We start from the raw sequence: 12,473 nt of genomic DNA, 5'->3' as shown, positions 1-12,473 counted from the left end.
GTAGAGCATCCTCTGAAGAGATAAAACTCTCCTGTGTGATTCAGTGTCACAGACATCCTTGGGTTGAGGTACTCAACCATGATGTCCTACCCTCTATGGATGGGATCACACCATGTTCCTGATTATAACTGCAGAAACACTGGAAAACAAAGCCTGACAGGACTGCAGTGAAAGCGAGTTTCTATTTTGGATTTAGGGCTTTTCAGCTGTTAGAAATCTACTCAGAAGCACACATGGAGCTGTGGAATTTAGGATCTTCCCGAAAGCATGAACTCCAAACCCTCATGAGAAAATGACTGTGACCAGGTTTGGAATGTTTGCACAAGACTTGTGAATTTATCACTGCTGTCACCTGCCTTTGAGCAACTCAAGACAGATTTCATCCCAAGACAGATTTCATCCCAAGACCTGGTTGTTCATAATCAGTTCATCTTTAGCTGTCTCTATTGTCCCTTCCCATTGTTCCCTGCCCATGGCAGGGGGTTAGAACTAGATGAGATGATCTTTAAGGTCCCTTCCAATCAAAATTCATCTGGGATTCTATGATTCCTAAGGAAGATGTGTGAGGAAGGTTGGGAGAGTTCTGCAGTGACACAGCTCTTTTAAGACTGCGTGTTATGATGGTCACACATTGACCCAACACTTATTTGAACAGTAATTCTCATCAAAAGAAGATTGTCTACTGCATCAACAGTGCACTGGAACCTTCTACTGGAAGGTGTCCCTGCCCACAGCAGGGGTTGGAAGTAGATAATCCTTAAGGTCCCTTCCAACTAGGATGGTCGGGCACTGGAATAGATTGCCCAGGGAGGTGGTGGAGTCACCATCCCTGGAAGTGTTTAAGAGGTGTCTGGATCTAGAGCTGGCGGGTATGGATTAGGGTTTAGGGGTTACAGCAGTGACAGGTTAATGGTTGGACTTGATGATCTCAGAGATCTCCTCCAATCTTGATGATTCTATGATCAAATTCAAGCAATGAAATGACATACAAGCTGATATTATTTGTCTCACAGTAGAAATGAGACCAAGAATAAGGCTCAAATGCTCGAAGAGAGCAGCTACAGCCCTTGGCTGTGAGGAGCCCAAGGAGGAATGAATGCAATGCTTCACCCCATGGTTGTTATAAAAATAGCCGTAATCATAGGTCACACTTTACATACCAATGCCACAAACTTACTCTGAAGGAGGAATGAACAAAGTCTTAAAGAATAAAGAAGAAACAAAGAAGAGAACAGAGCTTTAGAGGAAAGACACAGCCAGTTCTTCTTGGTTTTAATCTCTTCAACCAGATTTCAGGATAATTTTCTTGGAACAACGAAGCACAGTGTTGGCCTCAGTACTGTCGGATTCGTTTATTGTACTGTCTTCACTACCAAGGCAAGTGGCAAACACAGCAAGCAACCTACAGTACAGCCCCTTGAGCAGAAAATCACAGGAGAATAGAGCGGATCAGTATGAGGCTGTTTGTACAAAGCATTTAGCCAGGCTAAAGGTTTGAGAGCCTTGTGTTCAGGCCAAAAAAGTAATGTCTTTGCAAGGTCTACAGCCTTGGGCCACCCAGGGCAGGTCACAGGGGGACTCTAACCTCTCTTCCAAAACATTTCACTAATGAAAGAATCAAGGAACAGGAACCGTTAAGCCCTTTACAATGGACAAAGAATAAAGAGTTCAAACGCACAGCAGAAAAGAGACATCCACTGGAAATTAATTCCAGAGAACGGGGAATCTCCTCCTGTGCACTGTACATGGCTGTGCACGCAGGGATAGGGTCCTGCACGTATTGTGTGGTGAAAATGAACACAGGCAGCGACTTCATCCCTCAAAAACATCGTTCTGAGGGTCAAATTTCCTCTGCTTTATACAACATGACTGGAATTCATGATGGGATCATGGTTACAGCAGCTCCTGTGGACAGGAATGTGGACAATCTGCTTGTGGTTGTACTGGCCATGAACAAGATTTGGGGAAACAACCATCTCAGTATTACTCAAGGAAGAATGTAGGTCTCAAAGCCATCTTTAGATAAATCCTTGGAAGAGTATCCTAGAAAATCCAAGTGATCTCTTGCACATTAGCCAGAGGAACAAAATGACACCTTGAGGATGTTGAAGCTCAAGAAGAAGTCTCTGTGTGGACTCTGGAGAAGCTAACAGAGGGGGAAAAAGTGAGGAATTATGGGTAGGAACTTAGGCAAGAGGAACAGAGAGAAGAGGAACAGAAAGAACTTATGTGTAGGTATTGAGGTAGAGGAGCAGAGAGAAATTATATGTAGGTATTGAGGCAAGAGGAACAGAGAGAAGATCCCAATTTCCATACTGAGCTCGTACTTCACCCGCTTTCCATACTGAGCTTATCCTTCACCCACACCATTCCCACACAATCCTGCTTTGAAGCTGTTACCCATTACAGACCAAATTATCAAAGCTCATTCCCATCTGGGTGATTCCAGAGAGCTGTGGGAAGAGGGAGGAGTTACCCAAAATACACTGAACTGGGTCAGATTAATGAAAAATTTCTACTCCTCTTCATCATTTGTTTCTCTGATGGAACAAAGATCAGCCTGGAGTCACAGCAGACAAATGAGTGGTCCCAGGGGCCGGGATGGTCTGCTGGCAGAGCTGAGGAGCACCCACAGTCCCAGGGAGGAACTTCTCACCAGTGGATGCTTTCAAGTAGAAGAAAACGAAACTCTTCAAAAGAAACTGTATGAGATGTGTGCCAAGACATTTGGCACAATCCATAGAATAGACTTAAGAACCAAGTTACATATCTCTACAGGTTCCCAAACCCATCATCCAGATGTCTGGTGGACGTCTCTTAGTAGATGTGAAGTTCTCAATTTCATTAAAGACTAATACTAGGAAAAGTGGATTGTGCACACCTCACCATCACCTCAAGATGCTGTAGACTCCTCATCTCTTGAAGTGCTCCAGGCCAGGCTGGATGGGGCTTGGAGCAACTTGGACTAGTGGAAGGTGTCCCTGCCCATGGCAAGGGGTGGAAAGGGATGATCTTTAAGGCCCCTTTCAACCCAAACCATTCCATGAGGCTATGATTCTACAATTCTAATTTGAGCTGCAAAGGTTGACAAGCATCAATAGTGTGTGTCCATGATGGGTGGGAAGGGAAGGCAGGTGCAGACCTGAGGAATTGGGTGATCTTAAAATTGCTTAAACAAAATTAGGTGTGGACAGAAGGAAATTCTCTTCCTAGAGTTGCAAGGATAAGTAAATAAATATTAGTGGGTATCCTGGTAACAAAAGAGAACACAGAGAGGTGTCGGAGATGGAGGATATCAAAAATCCTAGAATCATGGAATGGTTTGGGTTGGAATTGACCTTAAAGACCATCTAGTTCCAACCCACTGCCATGAGCAGGGTCACCTTCCACTAGACCAGGTTGCCCCAAGCCCCATCCAACCTGACCTGGAACACTTCCAGGGATGGGGCAGCCACAGCTTCTCTGGGCAACCTGTGCCTGTGCCTCACAACCCACGTTGTAAAAAACATATTCAAAATGTTGTAGCAGACAGCACAAGCTGGAGACAAGAGAACAGGAAAGGCTGAGGTGACACCATGGGATAAGGAACACGTTTATGAAGGAGACAGAAGAGAAGGAAAAGAGAGAGAGGAATACTAAAGCTAAAGGCTGGAGGAGACAAAGTGAGAGATGAAAGGGCAGGTGAAGGGAGAAAAATAAGGTGACGGTTACAGAGAGTGGAAGGAAGCAGGTCTCAGCTCAGGAGCAAAATCAAAAGCCTGGAGAGAACTTCTTTCCTCTTTGACATCATGCAAACTCCCAGGATTTGCGCAAGTCACACTTGTAAAGACTGTGCTAAAGTAGATGCTGTCCAAATATTTCCACTCAGCATCCTGACAAAAGGGACACAATTTTGGCAGCTCATGGATGGGAAGTCATGCACTGCTCCTCCATGCACATCCATAGGCACTAATTCCCCAGGCATCACTCCCTTCACCACTGCAAGTGCTTTGCAACCTCTCAGAATGGTCACCTGAGGGACATCAGCAGCATTAAATACATTCTCAATATGCCCAAAGGGAATAAATTTAGGGAGAAATAAGGGAGGATAAATCCAAGCATAGGAAGGTGGCACAGCCATGGACCAGAGGCTCCCAGTTCCATGCCTGCTGTCACTGGGAGTACCAATAATGCACCCTTCCCATTTCAGAATGCAACTACAGCAGTGCTCGGAAGCCAACTCTGCTCTCAGTACAGATCTCCTCACTCCAGTTTAACACCAGGAAAATGCAGTTTTGTCCTCCAGTGAGGGCTGAGTTTTGACAGGTGAGGAGGTGGGAAGGAAGGGATGTGCTCCTCTCATCCTCTGAGAGAACGGTGTGTGTTGCAGGAATTGCAAAGCACTAGGAAAACAGAGGCACTGCACATTCCCAGGGATGAGCAGAACATCCTGAATCTAAGAACATCAGGATCTCTTGCTCCATGATGGGAAGGTGCCCTTTAAAGTTATCCGTGCAGGCAGTTCATGCAATCTGGGCTCATCCCTATATTTGGAGCAGTCGAGGACACTAACAACAGACTCAGGGCAGGGAATGGCAGTCCCAACCCATGGCAAAGCACCACAGGGAGTGTCCTGGGGCACGATAGGCCCTAGAGTCAGCATGGGGAGAAGATGGCAAATTTTCCAATTGAAGCTTGGCTCCAAAAAAAGAGTTGGAACACTGGCTTGCAGGACACTGCCTTCAGGCACTGCTGGAAGGTGGCAAACCAACCTGCCATCTAGCATGCCTCTTTCCTGCTCTTCCATCAGCTTCACCTGCTACCCATGTACCATCTTCAAGCGATGCCACTGCAGCCTGCAAACTCCTAAACATCCAGCACCACAGTGTAAGGAGCTCCTACCAACTGTCCAGAAGAGAGCTATGGTCCTTTTGCACCATCACAACCCAGAACACCTCACTTAGCTTTGTCCTTCATAGGCCAATACAGGTCCCCTCCTGGCTCTCACCATGGGTGAGGAGCTCACACACACACAGTTACCACCAGCTCAGGCAGCACAGAACCACCAAGCGCTGCAGGAACACTACCCTGCACACCAGACCCGTGGCTCAGGAGGACTTGTAGCCATCATTTGCTTTTAAACATCTTTCTTTTCTTTTTAACCATCTGAGTGGCACAGAGAGGCCTTTGGCAAGAGCTATCAGCCACTAATATAATAAAAAACCATCAGGTATTGCAAGATCTGAAGACTGACAGAATTGTTTAGGTTGGAAAAGCCTTCTCAGACCAACAAGTCCAACCACTCCTCCAGAACTACCAAGGCCACTACTAAACCATGTCCCCAAGTGCTACATTCACACGACTTTTAAATCCCTCCAGGGATGGTAACTCCACCACTGCCCTGGGCAGCTGTGCCAGGACTGGACGGTCCCTTCGGTGAAGAAATTGTCCCTAATATCCAACCTAAACCTCCACTGGCACAACTTGAGGATGTTTACTTTTGTTGCTTGTTCCCTGGAAGCAGAGCCTTAGTCCTACCTGGCTGCACCTCCTGTCAGGGGAGTAATAGAGAGGGAGAAGGTTCACCCTGAGCCTTTTTTTCTCCAGGCTGAGCCCCCACAGCTCCCTCAGCTGTTCCTTGTTCTTCAGATCCTTCTCCAGCTCCGTTCCCTTCTCTGAACAAGCTCCAGCCCCAAAATGTCTCTCTTGTTGTGAGAGGCCCAGAACTGCCCAGGATTGGAGGTGTATTGAAGATCAGCATTCATGGCATGGAGATTCCTCTCTTGATGTGATCTGCTCCAGCCTTTCCGTCTATCCATTGCAATATCCCCTTTTCTCCCCAAAACACAACCTTGTGGTGGTGCATTGCAGCAGAATACACACCAGCAAGCACACACTGCAAACTCCTGAAATCAGGGTGTTTGTCCTCAAAACCTCCAGCTAATCCCTAATGGGTCACAGGTTGGAAGGATCTAGGAGATGTTTTCATCATGCCAAGCCCACTCAAGGGAGAGGAGGACTCCAGCACAGTGGGCAAATGCTGTAATCTCATCCCACATCCAGGAGGTCCATGTGAGAAATTTCTTGGAGTCAGACACCACAGCCAAGGAGGATGTGGAGAATGGTTGTGCCATGATCCATATTGGCACAACTTGTGTCAGGCTGGAGGATTCCTCCAAACGGCAGAGATATCAGTGTTTGCTCTTGGCTGCCCCCAGTAGTGAACTGACTAAAAATAGGGAGTTTAATTCAATTTGAAATCTAATTTTTACAGCACTTTTAATTTCTCATAAAGCAGCGGCTAAAAGACTTTGGAGATTATGGAATTGCTTATTTTATGATCTAAGGATTACGAACAACTGTTGGAAGTGGTTACAGAGATGGGAAACATTTTTGGAGGAGTGAGAACAGCCCCATTTCTCTTGGATTTTCTGGTTGTAATCTCCAAACCCGATTGTTACATTTGATTCCCACTATGTTTAGTTCCCATTCTGTGGAACTGAGAGCAGCACTGAGGAGAAAGAATTGGGTGTGATGGTGGATGAGAAACTCCCCATGAGCTGCAGTGTGAGCTCACAGCCCAGAAACCAATCCAGTCCTGGGCTGCATCCAAAGGAGTGTGGGCAGCAGGGGATGGAGGGGATTCTTCCCCTCTACTCTGCTCTGGTGAGACCCACCTGGAGAGCTGCACACAGCCCTGGTGTCCCCAACACAAGAAGAACATGGAACTGTTGGAGCAAGTCCAGAGGAGGCCACAAAGCTGATCAGAGGACTGGAGCACCTTCCCTACAAGGACAGGCTGAGAGAGTTGGGGCTGTTCAGCCTGGAGGAGACAAGGTTGTGTGGAGACCTCAGAGCAACTTGCCAGGACCTGAACGGGCTGCAGGGAAGCTGCAGATGGACTCTTGGTTAGGAACTGCAGCGACAGGACAAGGAGTGATCGGGATAAATTGAAAGAGGGAAATTTAGATTAGATATTAGGAAGACGTTCTTTGCTGTGAGGGTGGTGAGATACTGGCACAGGTTGCCCAGGGAGGCTGTGGATGCTCCAGGGAGGTTGTGGCTGCCCCAACCCTGACAGTGTTCAAGCTTGCATAAAGCCTTGATCACCCTGGTGTGGTGGGAGGTGTCCCTGTCCAGGGCAGGGGGTTGGGACTAGATGATCTCTAAAGTCAATCCCAACCCCTTAACATTCCATGATTCTACGATTCTACGCTGAAATACAGGAGATATGGAAAAATTCCATATTTATAAAATTATATCTTTTTTATATACATTATGTGTTTATCAGCACCAAACAGTCCAGAGCAGAGCAGAGCAGAGCAGGGAACTGGACTACAATGCACACATAAATTACAAACAGCCCATTGCAGTGTTAAATCTTGGGCTACAGATGTATTCTGGACAACAAACCCCCTGAAAAAAAGCAAATGCCTGTCCTGAAAAAAGCATCACCTCCTCTATTTACAGGTTCACAGAAATATTGTCTTAGGGATTTTTTTCTCCCTCTCCAGTGTTGGGTTTTTTCCCTCTTTTCAAGTTGGCTCTTTGGGCTGGAGCCAGAACTCACTCCTAAATTGAGACATAATTAGACATGTCCTACTGTGTCTTTTTGGGCAGTTCATTTAACCTCTGTGCTTTATTCCAGTTCAGGTTTAAAAAGGAGGTGAGAGAATCTCTCTTGACTGCATAAAAAAGAGCCATGGAAAGCCAAGGCACAAGAACAAGGGTTACAACTCATACCTGGCCAAAATCAGGCATATCCAATCTGCCTTTAGCCCTACCCTGGGTGTCAGCTGTGCCATCCACACACACACATCCCTGTAATGCTGCTCTCAGACTTCCAAACCTCTAACATATCTCGGGAAACAGCTTTTTGTTGGGAAAAACAAAGGATATTCACCTTGACAGGCAGGACCTATCAGTGCCACACATCTCCTTGAGGGTTTTGCCCAGCCAAAGGGTCCAGCACTGTGGTTGCACCACAGGGATAAAGCTATGGGAAAGTAGATGAGGTATTTCCCAGGCTTCTCTCATCACAGACAACCTAACAGGACCTTTGTCATTTGGTGCTCACAAGAGACTTAAATAAAGCCACAATAAACTCCAGGATCAAACTCCAGTCCCATTCTCACACCACAGCACTCACTGGAAGTGCTCCAAACAGCTAAAAAATCCTATTTTAATATGACAGCTACATGATAAAACTGCTAGACTATAAGGTTTGGGGGTCTGGGGGAGGCAGAGGATGGAGGAAGAGGCATGAAGTGACCTATGTAATGGTACCATGAGGATGCAATGACAGTCACACTTGAGCTTTCAGGTAAAACAATAAAACCACCATCTTGCAAATTGAAACATATTTTCTGAACACAACACTCTTGCAATTGGCTTTGCCTAAAATCAAGATCTTGATGCATTTCTGTTCAAAATTAGAACTAAAATGATTTCTGGTGTCAGCCAAAGCCACCAGACAAACCCACAGGCCTGAGGGAACACATTTTTGCTGACAAAAAGGAACAAAAAGCCTGTCTGGGTTGCCTGTTGTGGGGCTGACAGTGATGGATTGGAAGGCTACAGCTCCAGCATCCATCTCCATTCCCTGCCCACAACAGCACCTCAGGCCAGGGCTGGGGGAGCAGGTCACCTGCCCCACTGCTCAGGTTGGCATCACCTGCTCTTCAGTGTCTGAGTGCTCCTGGTTTGGCCTCACAAAACAGTTGGAATTGAAGGAATTGTGCCTTTAAGCCTGCTAGTAAATGCCATCCGTTTTCCTTAGCAGCAGGAGCTTTTAGGGAAGAGATGCTGCTTAGTGACCTGCAGACAGAGCGGAAAACTGCTGCATTCCCAGTCTGTTTGCAGCCAAAAAAGAAGGAAACTATTATTAATGACAAATGCTTCCTATTATTCCCAGCTATTTGCCCATCCCTACTGGGACACAGCTGCTACCGAAGCGCTGATGGGACACAAATTAGACATTCAGGGCTGAAGGCATTGCTGAAAGAAAAATAAGGCATTGCTGGTGTTATGACATATGATAGAGCTGCAAACATTGGGATATGAGTCATTAAACAAGGATTCTGCTCCCAGGTTATTCAGCTGAGTGCTGGAAAAGAGCAAAGGGGCATTAAAAGATGGATATATACTTGTTATGAACACGAATATTCTTACTGGGGGATGTTTCTCAGCAATAAATTTAGTCTCACTATTGATGGGAGAAGCTGAAGGAAAACATGGACAGGAAAATGTTTTATAAGGGGGGGAAGTACACGTTTTGACAGTCTGAAGTGCCAACAGATGATGAAGCCAATGCAGCTGATGTCACTGAGCCCTGGAAGTGTTCCAGGCCAGGCTGGATGGGGTTTGGAGCAACCTGGTGTAGTGGAAGGTGTCCCTGCCCATGGCAGGGGGTTGCAATGATAAGGGCTTTAAGGTCTCTTCCAACCCAAACCATTCCATGATTCCATGATAACCAAAATACATCCCAATCTCCACCTCAATCAAGAAAGCCAAAAAGGTGGATATCTGGAAACAAAAATCCTCAAAATACTTTAGCTAAGGTTTCAGAGCTCTTTATCAACTCTGTCAAGGTCTGTGTTTTTAACAGCCACAGATGCTGATCCATCCCAATGTTAATCCAAACAATAAATCTATCCCAATACTAATCCCAACTATAGATCCATGCCCTGTGTAAGGGACAGAAGATCCTCTGCATAAGTTTCCTCTGCACAAGTGTGTTCATTCTGCTTTAGCTTAGTTTTCAAAATATGAAGAAAAACACCATTTTCTCTGCTTTGCGCTCTGTTTTATAAGCCTTTTACTGAGTAGGACAAGCAGCAACTTGAGGGCAACCTTAGGATTCCAGAGCAAATTCAGGTGGACACTAGATGACCCAAAATGAGTAGATTGAGAGCAGAGCCACAGCGCTGGCACCACAATGCTCCACGCACACCTCTGAGTAGATTAATTTATTTTGCCACAAGACATCACTTTTCCGTAACACTGACACTGCAAAAAGGCTTCAACTGGAGTTTAAAACTCCCTGAGATCAGGAGCGGACCAGAATTTCTGAGGAACGTAAGCTTCTTATGACCAGGTTGATTCAAGCACCATCCACACTTGGCTTGAACAATCCCAAGGATGGGATAGGATATAAGTAAATAAACTGATTTTTGTTAGTCCTCCTCATGTTTCATACACTTGAATCCCTCCTAGTCGCAAAATACTCCATTTCAACAAGTAAAGATGGTCTGGAGAGCACCAAGAGAGCATTAAAGAGTAAAAGGATGAGCAAAACATTGATCTATTAGAATTTGCTGAACTTATTGTGTCCTGAAGATAGAGTCATAGAATGTTAAGAGGTTGGAACAGACCTTAGAGATCATCCAGTCCCAACCCCCTGCCCTGGGCAGGGACACCTCCCACCACACCAGGTTGCTCAAGGCTTTATCCAGCCTGGCTTTGAACACTGCCAGGGTTGGGGTATCCACAGCCTCCCTGGGCAACCTGTGCCAGTGTCTCACCACCCTCACAGGAAAAATACTTCTTCCTAATATCTAATCTAAATTTCCCTCTTTCAATTTATTCTCATCACTCCTTGTCCTGTCACTGCAGTTCCTAGCCAAGAGTCCCTCTGCAGCTACCCTGGAGCCCCTTCAGATCCTGGCAGGTTGCTCTGAGGTCTCCACACAACCTTCTCTTCTCCAGGCTGAACAGCCCCAACTTCCTCAGTCTGTCTTTGTGGGGAAGGTGCTCTAATCCTCTTAGGAGGCTCATGGTCTCCTCTGGACATGCCCCAACAGTTCCACATCCTTCTCATGTTGGGGACATCAGAAGTGTGTGAAGCATTTCAGGTTGGGTCTCACAAGAGCAGTAGAGGGGATGTATCACAGAGTAGATATTTCCAGGAGTGATCATGGTGAGCACTGTGTGGGTGTTCACCAGTCCTGAACACTTTGATCCACTAATATACTGACTTGGGTCCCAATACACAGTTTTTGGGCAAAGCAAGAAAGGGCAATGAGATGATTTTGCATCTTACGTTCGCACTCCTCCACATCCAGGTTGAACTGCTGCAGGGCCCCGAGCGTCAGCTGCCGCACTTCAGCCTCCAGCAGCAGCTGCATCAGCGAGGTGGAGAGGTGTTTGCAGGCTGACATGCATGCTGTCTGCGCCACCTTCCCCTGCAAGGCAAAAGGGAAACTTGTTAAGACCACCAAGCACAAAATGTGAAAGGAACTTCTTTAGACCAGTCCAGGCTCCTGTTGAACTGCTGCAGGGCCCCGAGCGTCAGCTGCCGCACTTCAGCCTCCAGCAGCAGCTGCATCAGCGAGGTGGAGAGGTGTTTGCAGGCTGACATGCATGCTGTCTGCGCCACCTTCCCCTGCAAGGCAAAAGGGAAACTTGTTAAGACCACCAAGCACAAAATGTGAAAGGAACTTCTTTAGACCAGTCCAGGCTCCTCAGAATCACAGAATGAATCAGGTTGGAACTCTGAGATCTCAAGTCCAACCTGTGACCTAACACCACCATGGCAACTAGACCACGGCACTAAGTGCCATGTTCAGTCTCTCCTCACCACCACCATGGTGACTCCACCACCTCCCTGGGCAGCACATTCCAGTATCTAATCACCCATTCTGGGAAGAAATTCTTCCTGATGTCTAACCTAAACCTCCCATGGCACAGCTTGGGACTATGTCTCTCATCCTGTCACTAGTTTCCTGAGAGAAGAGATTGAGCCCAACTGGCTCCAACCTCCTGTCAGGGAGTTGTGGAGAGTGATAATGTCACCCTTGAGACTCCTCTTCCCCAGGCTAAATAACCCCAGTTCTCACAGCTGCTCCTTGTGTTCCAGACCCTTCACCTGCTCCATTCCCTTCTCTGGACATGCTCCAGCCCATCAATGTCCCTCCTGAAGTGAGGAGCCCAGAACTACACACAGGACTCCTCAATGTGTCCCATCTGTGATGGAACCTTCACATAGTGCTCAACCTCATATCAGTTTCTTCAAAGGGAATCACCTTCTAGGACCTCCCATTGCTATGAGCAGGATTAGACCACGTCCCTGCCTGGGAGCAGCTCAAATCCAGGAGAACCTTGGGGTGTTCAGAGCTCCAAGGACCTCTCATCACATCCTAAGATGGGCAAACAACATCTCATTTATTATCATGGAATCATGGAATGGTTTGGGTTGGAAGAGGCTTTAAAGATCATCTACTTCCAACCCACCTGCAATGGGCAGGGACACATTCCACTAAACCAGGTTGCTTCAAGCCCCATCCAACCTGGCCTGGAACACTTCCAGGGATGGGGCAGCCACAGCTTGATTCTCTTTATGGCAGATAAGACTTGGACAGGTTTGCAACATCCATTAAAGTCATAAAAATGGGGAAATCCTTTGGCACAGGCGCAGATTTTCACCCAACCCCTCAGGCTGACACCATATAGAATCATTTCATGGCTGCATGTGCAGCCGCACGGTGAGATTTCTG

At 46.7% G+C, this 12,473-nt stretch overlaps 1 protein-coding gene across 1 annotated transcript in view; it reads right to left on the bottom strand.

The window, feature by feature from the left end:
- Window positions 1-12,473, bottom strand: part of LOC103797833 (exocyst complex component 6B) — a gene marked incomplete at its 5' end in the record, with an annotated part of 135,509 nt that overhangs the window by 82,626 nt on the left and 40,410 nt on the right. Inside the window, one exon of the mRNA XM_009070067.1 lies at window positions 11,021-11,162. Within this exon, the coding sequence (XP_009068315.1) occupies window positions 11,021-11,162 (142 nt within the window). The remainder of the gene's footprint in view (window positions 1-11,020; window positions 11,163-12,473) is intronic.

Source organism: Acanthisitta chloris, unplaced genomic scaffold (assembly GCF_000695815.1).
Source record: "Acanthisitta chloris isolate BGI_N310 unplaced genomic scaffold, ASM69581v1 scaffold6762, whole genome shotgun sequence".
NCBI lineage: Eukaryota > Metazoa > Chordata > Aves > Passeriformes > Acanthisittidae > Acanthisitta > Acanthisitta chloris.
This window is presented reverse-complemented; position numbering and strand designations above follow the sequence as displayed.